Source organism: Lacerta agilis, chromosome 12 (assembly GCF_009819535.1).
Source record: "Lacerta agilis isolate rLacAgi1 chromosome 12, rLacAgi1.pri, whole genome shotgun sequence".
NCBI classification, from domain to species: domain Eukaryota; kingdom Metazoa; phylum Chordata; class Lepidosauria; order Squamata; family Lacertidae; genus Lacerta; species Lacerta agilis.
Window position 1 is genome coordinate 12323048 of NC_046323.1, and position 16842 is coordinate 12339889.

Consider the following 16842-nt stretch of genomic DNA (forward strand, 5'->3'; position numbering starts at 1 on the left):
TTTCTTACGAGAGATTCATTCCCCTTCCCTAATACATTTTTATAAAACAAACAGAGAGAAGCTATGGATAAGAATCCACTCTTCTTGTTTGTTCCCTTGTATACTAGGAAGACACTAATTACGTCTCATGAAACATAATGGATAGCCCCAACATCCTTGTGAGTTCAATTTGAATAGAGCGTAATGTCAAATTTGCACAGGCAGTCATTAAAACAAACAAAACCATGTTTTAATCCTACCACTCAGGAAGTATGAACTGCAGGACACATATATTCAACATGCTGTGCACACTAAAGTTCATTATTAACAAAAAGCACACAGCATGTCAGTAAGGCCTTGGAAGTGACCTGCCAAAATCCTCTTGCAGAAATGTCACCAGTGGGGGTGGTGGAAGAGAACAGTAGCCCATAATACTTGTAACAGGCTGGAATCCAAAGTTGTCGCTGAGCAAAAACCACACCTATGCAAACACACATGATAAGGTTTGGTGACTTTTTTTCTTCCAACTCTATCATGCTGTTATTGAATTGGCTCAGGAGGGCCTTCAGGAACAGCTCCTCAGGGGGTCTTTGGTGGAATTGGGAAGCCAAGAAAGCCCTGATTTGAGCACAAAACACCATAGCAGGCTCAGCTACTCATGGACTTGAACCTGATGTCAGGATGTAGTTCATCTGGGATCAGGAATGCTGAAGCAGGACATACAGAGCCTATCTCTGGCTTATAGCCAATATTTGTGGAACCTCACTGGTCCAAGGAGTTCCTAGTTCAGCAAAACAGGAAGTTGTTAGATTTGGCCAAGTAAAAGATCTAGCTCACTGTGGAAGCGAAAAAATTCAGAGATCATTTTTCAGTTTATGACCCAGCTTCATTTAAAAATACCAAGTTACACATTCACACGTATTTTAAGAAAAGCAGACATTTACTTCAAAATGGCAATTATAGGCTTTTCAATCACAAAAAGGAAGAAAAGACAGTGATCCAACAGTGGTCACATCCTGTGCAAAGAACATAGGATACCTAAAAAATAAAAGCACAAGGTACACATTGCAGGATAATGTAAATAAATACAGAATCTGAAAATATGGCACTCTTGTATCTCACTCTAGACCAGATGGAATGCCTTGAATATTTCATAGTTAAGTCCCACCACCGTTGTAAAAGTAAAGGGTTTCTTTAAATAAAAACTAAAATCTTTATATCTAATACACATTTCTATACATGTATATCTCTTAAGAGCAAAAGGTGGGCAAGACTTTTGACTTTTTATTTTTAAAGTAGCCTCTCACACACTTACAAAGTTCCATACAATCTGAAAAGTAAAGTTTTGTCTTTGAGGAAAAAATATTACCAAAGTTGCATAATTGTTTATTACTCCCCTGGCTGGAAGTTTTAGAATTCACCAGTCTTTAAAAATTACCAGTGTTCGTCCATCAGGGAAAAGGAGGGACTTGTCAAAAGCCCTTTATCTTCTCGTGATAACTTCCTCCTACATATGACAGCAGTTTCTAGTTTTGCAAACGGGAAGAATGCAATGTGCATCATACATCAAGAAAAGACGGCAAAGACGAAGAACCGCCATGTTTCTGGGGCTTCTCCCTGCTCCTTTCAACCTTCTTTATAATCTCTGCTACTATACACACCGAAGAGGTGAGTCCCAGAAGAAACAGCAAGTCTAAACCAAAACAAACAAAAACAAAAGGGGTTTTCCTCTTTAAAAAACAGCATAAGAATACAGGTATTGAGTAACAGCTGTTCTTTTCTTGCCAATTTTTATTCCTTTTCAAATTTATAACAAATAAAAACTAAATTAAAATTAACTGAATAACTGTTTTTCAGCTAGCCAGAAATACAAAGCTGTAATCAACTGTTTAGCTATGAAAAAACTTGGGAGTCAAGCTGTTTGTGCTTTGGACTAACTTGCCAGATATTTTATGGTCATAAACAGAACAAATTTTTGCTGGCCTTGCTAACCATGCCAAAACATCAGATTCCTGCCCTTTCACTATAATCCCATGTATGCTAACATAGAAGCAGGTCCCACTACATTCTATGGGGCTTACTCCCAAGTTAACTGTGTATATAAATTTACAGCCATGGTCTTCAGTTGTGCCTTTCACAGCTGGGGAAAAGAGCAAAGGGCTGTTTGGTGATGGATGGTGCCCACCGAAAGACCAGGCTTGTACTAGCCTTATCTCAGGAGGGGAGCGTTGGGGCCAAACTGGCCAGTTGCAGCCTTCCTCTCCAGCTTGGCAGCTGGCGAGGGATCTTCCCTGTCATTGCACTGAGCCCTTTTAAATCTTAGTGCAACGTTAAGATGAGCACCACACCCCTTCTCCAGCTCCGAGCTAGAAAGAAAGGTGGGGGCTCATCCCTTCAAACTGAACTGAAGCTAAATGTAATAAGCCCTCATTTCTGCTTTCACCCTCATCTTGGTCATACAGGCTCGAAAGCAAGAGCAGTGTTTCAGTGTTGCCATTATAGCAAGATAGCTGTCGAGGGGGACAACGCTGAAGTCGCTCTTAAAAACGGAATTTCTGCCACCGTGTGTCCAAAGCATCCCCCCAACTCATTTAATTATATTAATGTTTTAAGTCTAAGCCCTATTTGTTAATGCCTTACAAAACAAATCACCAAGGAAATATTGTGCTTGTCTATATTTGTTGGTTTGAAAGCCAAACTCTGCTGAACAAAAAAAAAACTCTCACCTAGTATGCTTAGACTCTCAGTTTGAAAAACTTTCTGAAGAGGAGGGAAGTAGATTACTAGTAGCTGCCCCATGATCGATCCAAGCACTGCGTAACAGAACATTTTGTTGCTGCAGAGTCCAATCTCAAACACAGATTTAGTCTGCAAATAAAAACATAACATCTATGATTTTATTCTTGTGTATCCTAGTTAGTTGAGATTATCCATCTTAACTCAAATGATGGGGTCATTATATACTCATCTATTAGCATTTTGGTAGCTTGAATTAAGTTATGGCTTTGAACTACTCGCATCTGTGAAATTTTGACAATTTGCAGAGGTTGTTTTCACTTTTTCAAAATACCATATCTTTTAACAGAGGCAGTCACATACCTGAGATCTGGAACTCAAAGCATTGAACATATCAAAAAATACAAAGCACGTAAACGTCATTGTTGTATCTCGAGGAGTTATGCCATTGTCTCGCAGCTGCCAAGAGAGAGGGGGGAGGGAGGGAGGGAGTTAATATATGCAGTTCTCTGCCACTTTACAATAAAACATTTTTAATTCCACCCAACCTAATACTACGAAGCATCAGTCCTCTAGCCAAGTGCAGAAGTATCTCTATTGTCTGATCTAGGCGCCTAATTTGATACTGGCATCTAGAATTTTAATTCATTCGTCAGCTGTGTGTAAGACTGCTACCTAGAACTGTAATTATTTCCTATCTTCCTCATACCATATCTGCATATAATTTTTTAAAATACAACCAGACCGATTGATCTCTATTGCACATGAGCTTTAAAACCTCCACACAATTTAATGGCCAAACCTAAGTTTAAGATCAGTGGAAGTATATAAACATTGGCATTTTACAGTTTTTCTTTAATGCTATGCTGTTTTCTAACACTGGTTTTGAAATGCTTCTCCATTTGAGAAGCAGGTGGCCATGCACCTCAATAACACTGCGTTCACGGACTTACTTGCATGCTTCTTTTGCACAGTCTATGTACTTTTATATTTGCAATTATTGGCATATAAGAAGCACTGCAAGCAGATAATAAATACACATTTTTTAAAAAAAGCATCTTTGTCATACCTCTCGCCAGAAGACAAATAATGTTCCACATACAATAATTATAGATGAAACTAGTATTTTAACAATCAGATTTCTGGTCAAAATGCTATCCTTGACATTTCTTGGAGGCTTCCGAATAACGTCTTTATCCACAGGCTCAACTCCAAGGCTAGAAATAAGAACACAAATAACTTTTTGAAAGTTTAGATTGATTGAGGCTTCATAAAATCAAATTAATGTAGACAGTGACTCAGACATATTCTTCAATAAAGGTCTGTATGTGTCAGGGCAATCCAAGCATTACTGCTTAATTATTATGATATAATTAAATGTGATTAGTACTCGATCATGATGGGATGGATCCAGACCAAGTAATTCACACTTAGTTCACAATATTGCAATGCAACCTAAATTCAACTAACTTTGCCACGATCAAACCTGCTAAGTGCCTTATACAACTGCAAAACTTAACATTATGATCTTTCTCATACCAATGTTGCTTAAAAATGTAAATTTTCCTGAGTAGTTACCCTACAAGTCTACTGCCGACTACTTGTAATATAAAAAGCTTTTGAATGCAAACACAAATGCAGCAATCTCTGGGCACCACTGTAACAACAAAACCGAAAAGTAACATATTAATTTTAAATCCTTAATAAGGCACCAACAAATACTGCATCAGACATAAACCCTCATTCGGGAAATTACTCAGAGTTTTTGCACAGAAAATAATTACTTAAATTATTCCAATTTAATTTTTTCCCCATGATATTTTTTTTTACAATATAATTTGATACACAAGTCCACACAGAGGAAAAGCTCTGTGCAAGATTCTACTAACATTTCTAGGAGTTATACCATTCACAATTCTAGAGAGTTACGCCATTCAGCAACTTCTCATAAACTCTCAAAGGAGAGTTTATCTCTCAACTGTTACCTTTGAGCTGGAGGCCCATCCATGATAATGTTGATCCACAAGATCTGCATGGCATTGAGAGGATTAGGAAAGTTCATTAATGTGGCCAATGAGATTAATGTCAATGCAGCTATACTCCTGTTGAAAAAAGTTATTTTACACAGCTGTCAGCATCATAATTTTTTTGGGGGGGGAGTGGTTTTTTTTAAATTATTTGGAAAATTGTTATTAAACATTTCAAGCATCAGTAAGACCCACAATACATGAGTAGCAAGTAAAACTTCATACACAATAACAATCCTATTGTTTTAAATAGATCATGCAAGTTATTTGTGATGCTAAGCATCAAGCAGGCATTAGAAAATATTTAGCCCAAGACAGCAATACAAGCAAAAAAAAAGAAAATTGTCTCATTTCATTAAGCCCCTTCACTAGAGGCTGAATACTGTGTGCCAGACACAAAATGTACTTTTGTTACATATTTTTGTTATAGAAATCAAAAGATAATTTAGAAGTGCCTTACAACTTAAAATGCCAAATGACTGATAAATCAAAACCCCTTCTTCTTGTATAGACCATCTTGTTGCAGTGGTTGGAAAATGTGTACCTTATCAGGGAGGCTAAACCATCATGAACTCTTGGACTTACAAGTTGCAGGAACTATTTTTAGATCTGTTCTCATTTAGCAACAAGGGACAACCACATGGCTCTGATAATTCCAAGTAAAGGGAACTGTTGCTAAGGTTAAACTTTTACTATGCAGATACTTGCTCAGTGTCCTATCTTCAAGCAATTATACCCCATTTTGAGGTATTCTGTGCCAGAATGGATGCTGAATTTATTGCTGCTGTTAGAATTATGGTCAGCAATCCATTATGGCAATATAGCAAATAGTGTGCCATTTACAAATCACCGAGCTGAATTTACATCAGTTTTGGTCATGCAAACTTCTGTGCAATTAATCTCAATCAAGCAGAATTCATAACAGGAAGCTTCTGATATTGTGCTGCAAAACTTACGTGCTGAGTTGAAATCTAACAAAATTTTTAATGTTATTATAAATTCCTTTACCCTCTTCAATTGCATACCTGAAATATAAAAAGGAAGAAAAAAGTGCTTAGAAAAACAAATTCTGCAAAGTCGCATTATTTGGATGGCATCCTGAAAACGCAACTCTTGTAATCTAACAGTAACATTAAATAGCTTCTCACTGCAAAACAGTATCAGGCATTTTCAAAGTTTTTAGCTTTGTTCACTAAACACAAGAAATAAACATGCTAAATTAGAGTGGTCATTTATCCTCATTTGCATGAGAAAATTTTCCCATTTAAAATTTTCTAGAAAATCCATTAGAAGAAAACCACTTGTATTTTAAATTTCACCTAAGTAGTTTTAAAAAAAAGTTCAATGAGATGACACTTATATATGCTAGACAAAATGACACCCATCCAGATAATGCAATTGCTACATAGTATGCAGAAAGGGAACATAAAACAAACTTACATTATTGTCTGAAAATCATCATCCACCAAGATCATATCAGCTGCTTCTTTACAGACATCTGTGCCAGTCTGCCCCATTGCTACGCCAATATCAGCAGCTTTCAGTGCTACAGCATCATTCACCCCATCTCCTGTCATAGCAACTACTGCACCATTATTTTGTAGTGACTGAGAAAACAAAATGAATCCAATCTATCATCACAAGATTTTATCACTATGACAAACACAGTCATAAAACTTATCGTGTGCAATGTTCAGTTGAAAGTGAAGACTCGTAGATGAGCACTCTCTCTCATGAGGTAAGTCTATACAAGCTTTACCACACCAACTGCAGACATCCTTAAAATCACTCAAACACAAGCAATCACTGGTTCTATGCCTTTTTCTTCTTGTGCAGTCAAAACAACCTTCTTCCTAGTTCTACTTCTCTATTTACCTTTGCTGTTTTTAATCAACGGTGTAAGTACTTTATACTGACTTAAACCAAGGTCCTGTATGAGTCAACTGCAAAGAATTGTTCTGAATTTTAGCTGCCCCCCTTGCATTTTTCCACTGAATATATTTGTGTGAGATTCCTCTTGATGAGCCCCCAAATGATCCCATCTGGATACTAGATGACTACAGTTCAACATCTCTGTACCATTTAAACTAGATACTACATGTCTGTCAGTTTTAGAAATACACACATACCTTGACAATTTTCAGCTTATGCCTGGGACTGGCTCTGTAGAACACTGCTACCTAAGAAATGGAAGGGAAAATTAAGTCTTTGCAATTGCAAGATTGGGCTTCTTAACTATAAGCAAGCCTATTCTCTTCCACTCGAACACTGCATAGCCATGATAGAAACAAGGCAGCTAAGCAGAAAATGGACACAGGGAAGTGGGATTTTTCTACTCCCAGTACTTTTGCTCTTTCTCTCATAACTCCACCATCAGGATTTAGCTTGTCAACACTGGCAGAGGAAAAGGAGTGCGGAGGGAGCACACGGCCCCCGGCAGCGCGATCCTGGTGGGGTGCCATTGCCGGCTGCCTCGCTCCCGTGCTGGGCGCCACAACCCTGCAGGTGGCACACCACACCCCCAGGATGCCTGCCAGCCCTGCCCCGCTTGCTCTCCCCCCCCCCCCAGTGCCAGAGCTTGTCAATTCCTTCCCTGCTAGGCACTGGAGCTGTCTGGGCTGGAGCTCCAGTGGAAAGACTGGCCATTTGTCACCATACTCAGATTCCATTAAAAAAAACACAGAAGTTTGCTTACTGTAAACTTCTGTTCACAGTGCCCACCAAGAGCAGTTCTTTCCTCTCAGGATAGCTCCCCACTCTGGCTGAGTCAGACAGGATCACAGAGTCTTTAGGCTATGGGAGGTTCCACCCCATTCCCCAGATTTGCCCTGCCAAGTGCTGAGAACAGTTCAGGTTGCAGCTCCATAAGAGCTCAGCCAAGAGTTTTTTTTCCTCTCTCACTGTCTCTTATTCTACTACTTCTTCTCTTCTCCCTTCCTTGCCCATCAGCTTTATATTCACTCTTTCTTTGTCGCCCATACACCTAGCCAGGAGGGAAGTACTTGGGCACTGGGCAGCGTGCAAGGTGGGGGTATGTTTTCCAGTTGCCCACACCCTGCAGCAGAGAGGGGGTGATCCCATGGCTGAATGGTGGAGATGGCAGCAAGGCCTGCGCCCCTCACCAATTTATGGAGGGCAAACAAGTCCGCTAGCAGTGGCAGCAGCAAGGACAACTGGATGCAACCCCTTTTGGCTCCCTGTAGGGAGGACAGCGGACAAGGAGGCAGCCTCAGCTGTATGTGGCCTTCTTTGTCTTAAGGTTAGACAAAAACATGCTTTGTTTGCACACCTCAGCTCTTCTGGGTGGTGGGTCCTTACCAAAAGGCCCCAAATTGTAAAGCCAGCACAGGATGCTGTTCACACTGCCACACACTTGCCAAGTGTCAGTTTTCCTGCTACTTGAACAAGAACTCGCGTCGCAGTACTAAGATTCAAACTTATATTAGAACACACCAATTTGTTCAAGCTGCTTAATCTGCCTGTGCCTTAGCCAAAAAGAAAGGCACACTCTTACACTTTCTGAGAAAGATTTCAAAAGATATCAGGAAAATCTCAGATTTCCCCCTATAGCCACCAGAGGAAGACTGTGATATTACAAATTAAATAATCTGTTCACAAAAATACACAACTTTGATATATAAGACATTACTCCTGCCCGTTCAAAGCACCCTTATATGCTTATTAAGAGTAATTCAATAACTAAAACACACTAGAACACTAACTCAAGAATTCCATCTACCCAGACCACTTTGCGTCCATTTAAAACTAACCTTGGGTGCTATTTGTGAAAGTTGTTGTATATCCATTGTGTCTATTTCTTCACCTGAGACTGACTGAGAGTTTTTGGAATACAATCCTAAGCGATTAGCTAGGAAACAAAACAAAACAAAGTTACCAGATGTTACAGTTAAAGAATCTAATGGAGAATGACCAAATGAATATATACAATTTAAAATTCCACGTTCTCACTGATTATTTTATTATTTATTCCTGTTAGCAAAGCTACAACAATGCACACTGAACTATTGCGTGTCACACACACATCCATGTGGTACATGACAAAAAATGTCTAGGGAGTTTTACAATCCTAAATGCTTTTCTGTAGCCCTGAAACAAATACAGTGGTGCCCCACTAGATGAAAAACTCGCTAGACGAAAAACTCGCTAGACGAACGCATTCGTCTAGCGGAAGGCTGCCCCGCAAGACGAATTTGTCTATGGGGCTGCCTCGCAAGACGAAAAAAAATGTTTTTTTCGACTAGCGAAAACCGCGGTTTGCATCTGGAGACCAGGCCAGATGGGCGGGGTATAAATAAATTATTATTATTATTATTATTATTATTATTATTATTGGTGCTTCGCTAGGCGAAAAAACCGCTAGACGAAAATACTCGCAGAACGAATTATTTTCGTCTAGCGGGGCACCACTGTACAGTTAGTTATACTACATATGCATGACCATATGCTCTGGAAACGCAACAAAGTAACTGCAACAATTGCAGAGTCAAGGTCTCTCCAAAGAAGAGTGACTTTCTCCTAAAAATGTGCAGCTAGCTGGTCACAGCAAGTTTGTGAAGGTTGCTAGCTGGTTGCTGGAGGATGCAATGCAGGGTACAAAGTGCACTTAATACCAGGGCACCTTTTGGAGTCCACAACACCAGAGAGGATGCTTGGGAGTGATCACATCAACCACCTGTCTCATCTTTCCTAAATAGCCTCTAAGACACAAAACAGGCAGCTCTGAAACTTCTTTGAGCCCTGACTCCCATCAGAGGGTGCCTTCCTCTGTGAGCAGAAAGTGAAGCTTTCTTTTAGAAAAATATTCACAAATGACATATCATAATACTAACATAAACTGATCTCATGTGCAACTGGCAAAAATAAAAATAGTTCAAATAATCATTTCAATAGTTCAAATTATCATTTTTTCAATAGCTACAATCCAGAAGGGTGTGGAAGCAATAAAAAAAATCCCCATTACTTGGTTGTTTTTTAAACTTGTGAGTAAAAACTTCTCAAGAATACCATACTCATCAGGATCCCAAAAAGCTGGTTAGCAGCATGAAAAAGGTTTGCACTAGCACAATGGAAATTTTGGTTAGTTTGAATAGTTGATTCCTAAGGTTTATCAGATAGTTTTTGAAACTGCCCTCAGTTACAAACATAGCTTGCCATGCACTCTCTGTGTGTGCTGTTTGTTAAAGCAAGCCTAAATAACTTATCTCAGGCTAGTGAGGAGGTCACATGGCCCTTTGGATCCTAGCCCTGATTTCAGAGTCTAAAGAAGCCACATTGTTATAAATTCATTGACAAGGCAATGAGTAACTCAACTGAAGGAAATAAAGGGGGGGCACATCCATACCGATGGCAATTGCAGTCTCCTGTGAATCTCCAGTAATCATTTTTATCATGACTCCAGAAGCGATAAGTGCAGTGACGGCTTCTTTTACACCCGTTCTTGGAGGATCAATAATTCCAACCAGACCCAGAAATGACAACTGTCCAAGCTCAGGGCCAGCAGCTAAGGCCAGAACTTTCAAAGAAACAGGAAAAAAGTAGTTTATACCTTTAGATATGGCACTTACTTAAAAGATCAGAATGATACAGCTAGACCTCTCCAGTTTCTAGAATAAGAACATCTATATATTTTTCTAGCAACACTGTAACCTTCATGGATACTTTTGTACGTGGCTTCCCAAAACAAATTTCACTTGCATAGAATGCAGTCAATCGGAAGAGATGCAACCGATTGCATAACCAGCAAAAACAGACATGCTTTTTCACCACAGGGAAGCACAGGCATGGTTTCTCTCTTCGTCTTACAGTATGTGACTTGTCTTTTGCCCTCCATATTCATATGCCCTTTTGCCTGGATTCATATCAAGTTAACAGCACTTAGTTCCCTTTGCTTATGGGACTTAAGTAATGCCTAACTTTTGGATTGGGATAAATGGATTGGGATCAATCTTAGGCATGTCTACTCAGAAGTAAATCCGAGTTATTTCAATGAGATTTGCTCTCAGGTAACTGTGTACAGGTCTGGAGCCTTATTCTGCTTCTAACTGTTACAGATGCTTTAGTTGAGATTCCTGCATTCCAGGGGTTGGACTAGATGACCCTCAGGATCCCTTCCAACTCTACAATTCTATGATCCAACTAAATCATGCCCACCGCAGACACACTGTAATAATGAATTTAGTTGTGTCAAATCATTCATTACATGGGTCTGCTCCAAGATTTCAATACAACTCATTATCTTTTAGGTTTTAAGACAAGTTTCCTTGATAGGGGATGTGTAAAGCTACATCAGAAGTCCAACAAATAGTATAGGCGTTCCTTCTGAAATTTTAGGAACCGTAATTTGCAAAGCTAAGAAGTTACACATTCTCATTTTGAATATGAAAGTTTAAATACTATTGTCCATGCAATCTGAAAGCAACACAATGCATAAAAATGACGCAGAAGGATTATTCACAGCTTTGTTCTAGAGTTTCTCACGTTGAGCACAGCAAGCAATTAAGTTTTCAAAATGCTTTCTTCGGTAGTGGAGACAATAGTGAAATATGCTATTACCTCTGAGTCCGGCAGAGCCCATGGATGCTTTCTCTTGCTGATAAAGATCTCTTTGTTGTTGGCTGAGAGGTAAACTATGCCCTTTGCTATTGTATGTCGTACAGTATCGAACCACTTCCTCATAAGCACCTTTCATGAAGCAAATCTCTGGTTTGTCCTAAAAGATAAAACATGTTAGCACCTGCTGCTCTGCCCCCTGTCGCAACGCTGTCATTATATAACTTCAAAGCTCTTTCAGGGTGCTGATAATAATTTATAAACAACTTAAAACTCATTAGACTACTGAAGGCAAGCCTACATACCACGTACTGTATTCCACTTACTGAAACACAAGGCAATCTTTTATTTCCATGGCTGTTCTGTGACTATATAAAGATGCATACATTTACCATGTCTGCAAAAATGCTATTCCGGCATCTAACTTAAAAGAACTGGGTTTGAACACCCTGAGAATATGGGCTGATATAGTTTAAGAGTTGTAAGAGATATGTCCCTCTCTTTTTCCTCTCATTTTCAATAAATCACTTAGAGGTTTTGCAAAACACTTGGAAGGTTCCTCCTCCACCCCCACCTATAATCAAGAAACATCATTTTTTGCAAGCAAGCAAGGATACAAACAAACAACACTTTCTTGCTTCTAAAGAAGAGGCTTGACAGCAGCATTTTTGAAACAGAGGAGCACAAAGACCTTCTGCAAATAACTCTGTCCTCAAGCAGAGCTCTGCTGGGCCAAGCACACATTGTTGCTAGACATGAAATTACAGTGCCATTTGTTTCAGTTAAGTTCATTTTAAAGTAAGCTTACAATTCCCGTTCGGTTAAGATCAGAACATAAACTTTGCGTAAGCAGAAATGTGGTTGCATATTTAAAATGGTAAGATATACTTGAAAAACATCTCAGAAAAGGACATACCTGTTGCGTTCTATGTACACACTTAACAGCCATCCATTTCTGCTCAGAGCTGAAGGGATATTCTGCTTTTCTGATGTAGTCCTGCTGGATTCCATCTAAGCCCATCTACGAGAACAAAGGACACTGCTAATTCAGTCCACTGCATTTGTAGCCAGAGTAGCAACAATCAATTGTATTTTGTTTTAGTGTCTCACATGTGCCCCTCGGCTTGTTTGCTCCTGGATATGGACAGCAGGTAGAGGTTACTCTGAAAATACTGCTTGACTGCAAGGTACTGAATTAAAGCAGCCTGGCTGGAGCTGATATGAGTTGTAGTCCAAAACATTTCAAGGGCACCAGGTTGGCAAAGGCTGACTTATGAAACTTATGAGTCCTTCTAGATCTACATGTGGTTCTAATCCATTTCATTCTTGAATCTCCTTATGGTGATGCATAACCCACACATTTTTCTTTCCATATTTATGTGGAATTAAACTCCCATTTGTTTCAGCTGAGCTTACTTTTGAATGAGTTTACGATTTCCTCTAGTTTTAAAATTCCCCCTTCATATTATTTTCTCAGCAAGTTTTAGAATAAGCTTATTGTGATGATCACTATATCACTTGTTTTGACAAATCCCCTGGATGCTCTACCAGTGTCACAGAAGAGTCAATCCAATTAGAACAGAATCAATGCACTCTGAATACTCTCTTGTAACATAGTGGTAAGCAATATACATTCTAGCAAAACCTATAAAGCTCTGTGAAGTTATCCAATGTAGTTCTTCCTAAAGTTCAGCAACTCCAGGCACACCCAATACCTGCATGGAATATTTCCAGTCTTTGTTTCTTGGGGCATGAACAGGATACAAATGGAACCAGCAATAATTATGACATAGAATCAGGATTTGAACAGTACTATGAATTAAAATTGGAAGCAGCTTGCCAAGTGGGGCAGAGCAGCAGCACTATCTTCATGGAAGTAGGGAAGAAAAAGGAACATGGTAGTGAGGTTAGAGCTGTGTGGGCACACTAGCAGGAGCACTGGATATGCCCACACAGTCCCGAGTTCCCCACACCACCTGCTATGCCAAAGTGCCACCATTGCTAGAAACCTAGTATTATAGCCCTGATTTGCTGGGCAAGCTGCTGCTGATTAAAACATTATGTGCTTTCTGAACAGGAACTATGAGTTTCTGCAAGATGGGAATAGCCTCCAAACAGCCCAGTTTGAGCATGTTCCGAAGAGTCACTAAACCTAATGAAACTAAGTCCCAAATAAGTCTGCAATCCTTACGCACACAAAGTCTTGACAATTCATTAGAGCAGTCACTGAAACGCAACTGAAAAATGGATCAGAAGAAAATCCACACTGTGAATAAATGATCATTATTTATTTTTTGCCCCCTGCCTAATGGTTTGTTTCTTCTTCGTCGCTGATTGAACACTCTGAACTCCACCTCCCACTCTACCTTTAGATCCAATTCAACATACCAGATTAGCTTCCCAGTCTAATTCTTCCATTCTTCCCACTGTTTTCCAAGACTGCCCATACATACAACAAAGCCGTACCAGTAGGATTTTTCTTTATTACAGAATGTTGTTGTTGTTGTTCAGTCGTTCAGTCGTGTCCGACTCTTCGTGACCCCATGGACCAGAGCACGCCAGGCACGCCTATCCTTCACTGCCTCTCGCAGTTTGGCCAAACTCATGTTAGTAGCTTCAAGAACACTGTCCAACCATCTCATCCTCTGTCGTCCCCTTCTCCTTGTGCCCTCCATCTTTCCCAACATCAGGGTCTTTTCTAGGGATTCTTCTCTTCTCATGAGGTGGCCAAAGTACTGGAGCCTCAACTTCAGGATCTGTCCTTCTAGTGAGTACTCAGGGCTGATTTCTTTGAGAATGGATAGGTTTGATCTTCTTGCAGTCCATGGGACTCTCAAGAGTCTCCTCCAGCACCATAATTCAAAAGCATCAATTCTACGGCGATCAGCCTTCTTTATGGTCCAGCTCTCACTTCCGTACATTACTACTGGGAAAACCATAGCTTTAACTATACGGACCTTTGTCGGCAGGTGATGTCTTTGCTTTTTAAGATGCTGTCTAGGTTTGTCATTGCTTTTCTCCCAAGAAGCAGGCGTCTTCTAATTTCGTGACTGCTGTCACCATCTGCAGTGATCATGGAACCCAAGAAAGTGAAATCTCTCACTGCCTCCATTTCTTCCCCTTCTATTTGCCAGGAGGTGATGGGACCAGTGGCCATGATCTTAGTTTTTTTGATGTTGAGCTTCAGACCATATTTTGCGCTCTCTTCTTTCACCCTCATTAAAAGGTTTTTCAATTCTTCCTCACTTTCTGCCATCAAGGTAGTATCATCAGCATATCTGAGGTTGTTGATATTTTTTCCGGCAATCTTAATTCCGGTTGGGGATTCATCCAGTCCAGCCTTTCGCATGATGTATTCTGCATATAAGTTAAATAAGCAGGGAGACAATATACAGCCTTGTCGTACTCCTTTCCCAATTTTGAACCAATCAGTTGTTCCATATCCAGTTCTAACTGTAGCTTCTTGTCCCACATAGAGATTTCTCAGGAGGCAAATGAGGTGATCCGGCACTCCCATTTCTTTAAGAACTTGCCATAGTTTGCTGTGGTCGACACAGTCAAATGCTTTTGCATAATCAATGAAGCAGAAGTAGATGTTTTTCTGGAACTCTCTGGCTTTCTCCATAATCCAGCGCATGTTTGCAATTTGGTCTCTGGTTCCTCTGCCCCTTCGAAATCCAGCTTGCACTTCTGGGAGTTCTCGGTCCACATACTGCTTAAGCCTGCCTTGTAGAATTTTAAGCATAACCTTGCTAGCGTGTGAAATGAGTGCAATTGTGCGGTAGTTGGAGCATTCTTTGACACTGCCCTTCTTTGGGATTGGGATGTAGACTGATCTTCTCCAATCCTCTGGCCACTGCTGAGTTTTCCAAACTTGCTGGCATATTGAGTGCAGCACCTTAACAGCATCCTCTTTTAAAATTTTAAATAGTTCAGCTGGAATATCATCACTTCCACTGGCCTTGTTGTTAGCAAGGCTTTCTAAGGCCCATTTGACTTCACTCTCCAGGATGTCTGGCTCAAGGTCAGCAACCACATCTTATTAACTAAGTATTCAAGAACCCATGTTAGCTTTGGAACATTTTCAAAAGCTGAACACTTCTGAATTAACTATTAAATAATACCACGCAACGTCAAAATTGCTTTATTTGCAATAACTTATAATTTTTTTAACTAATCAAACCACCTTATGTTCTTGGAGCTCCATGGGTGCATCTTCAAGATTCAACATAAAATGGTTAAAATTCTTTAGCAAATTTGGAACCACTGTATTTTTTCTAAAGAAACCCTGCAAATGTCTACAGAACATATTATTTGTTTGATTATATTATATTATATTATATTATATTATATTATATTATATTATATTATATTATAATTTACTGACTTTATATACCGCCCTTTACCCGGAAGTCTCAGGGCAGTTTACAGAACATAGTTGCTCCTTCTTTAGGAATTATTAGTATTATTGATATTGCTATGCCTAGCCATCTAGTTTAGAGTGGGCCACACCAATTTGATCACGTTCTGCTGCTTGGATTCCTTACTGCATAGTATTGTGACACACCGATCACTATCTCTGCATGGTGGACTCTGGCCAATGAACTGCAACAATAAATTTGTTAGCCTAAGGTACCTAAGACCCTGCAGGCTTTGCTGCAACAGAACACACCTGCGCATAGCTGTCAACCTTCCCTTTTTTGCAGGAAATTCCCCTATCAATACTATACTATAGACTATAGTACTGATAGGGAATTTCCCACAAAAAAGGGAAGGTTGACAGCTATGCACCTACTCCCTTGCATTTCTATTATCAGTACAGTCGTACCTTGGTTTTCAAACACCTTGGAAGTCAAACGTTTTGGCTCCCGAACGATTGAAAGCTGGAAGTGATTGTTCCGGTTTTCAAACGTCCTTTGGAACCCGAATGTCCGACGGGGCTTCCGCAGCTTCCAATTGGCTGCAGGAACGTCCTTCAGTTCAACTTCCAAGGTACCACTGTACTAGCTCTGTTGCCCTTAAAAACCTCTATACTTCAAAACAATATACATCAACACACCACCTACCTTCATAGCCAGTGCAATTAAGGCCCCTTCTGTTGGTCTTCCCATTAAGGTGTTGTTTCGAATTACAGCATCATTGCACACACACCCAGCCTAAAGAAATGAAAAAGGAAGTTCATGTAACACACAAGTAACCCTAATTTCAAAAAAAGAGTACACTTTCTATGCAAGTACTTACCTCAACAATTCTGCTAACAGATGGTTTGTTAAATCCATGAACAACATCACCTTCAACCGTGACTTCTCCAAACCTGTTATAACCCACTCCAGTAACCTGGCAAAAATTAGATGACATGAATTTTACAAGGAAGCAAACATTTGCTAATATTTTTTTTCCTTTATGACTTTTGAAGCAGAGATATTATGTAAAGAGAATATGAACTTTGAAACATTAATCCTTATGCATTCCCTTATGCATTTTAAAAAATTGTTTCTTATAATAGGTTTATAGGGTTTGCAGTATCTGT

General features: G+C 39.7%; 1 protein-coding gene across 3 annotated transcripts in view; it reads right to left on the reverse strand.

Annotated features, from left to right (window-relative positions):
• Positions 1-896: 896 nt before the first annotated feature.
• The window catches only part of ATP2C1 (ATPase secretory pathway Ca2+ transporting 1), a 58078-nt gene continuing 42132 nt past the window's right edge, over positions 897-16842 (reverse strand). For all 3 annotated transcript variants that reach the window (XM_033165849.1, XM_033165848.1, XM_033165850.1), the window contains 14 exons: positions 16554-16649; positions 16379-16468; positions 12229-12333; positions 11316-11472; positions 10105-10275; positions 8513-8610; positions 6872-6922; positions 6183-6349; positions 5699-5767; positions 4701-4817; positions 3785-3932; positions 3079-3174; positions 2706-2847; positions 897-1672 (listed from right to left, as the gene is read on the reverse strand). In XM_033165849.1, the coding sequence (XP_033021740.1) occupies positions 1539-1672; positions 2706-2847; positions 3079-3174; positions 3785-3932; positions 4701-4817; positions 5699-5767; positions 6183-6349; positions 6872-6922; positions 8513-8610; positions 10105-10275; positions 11316-11472; positions 12229-12333; positions 16379-16468; positions 16554-16649 (1641 nt within the window). In that variant the 3' untranslated portion in view covers positions 897-1538. The remainder of the gene's footprint in view (positions 1673-2705; positions 2848-3078; positions 3175-3784; positions 3933-4700; positions 4818-5698; positions 5768-6182; positions 6350-6871; positions 6923-8512; positions 8611-10104; positions 10276-11315; positions 11473-12228; positions 12334-16378; positions 16469-16553; positions 16650-16842) is intronic.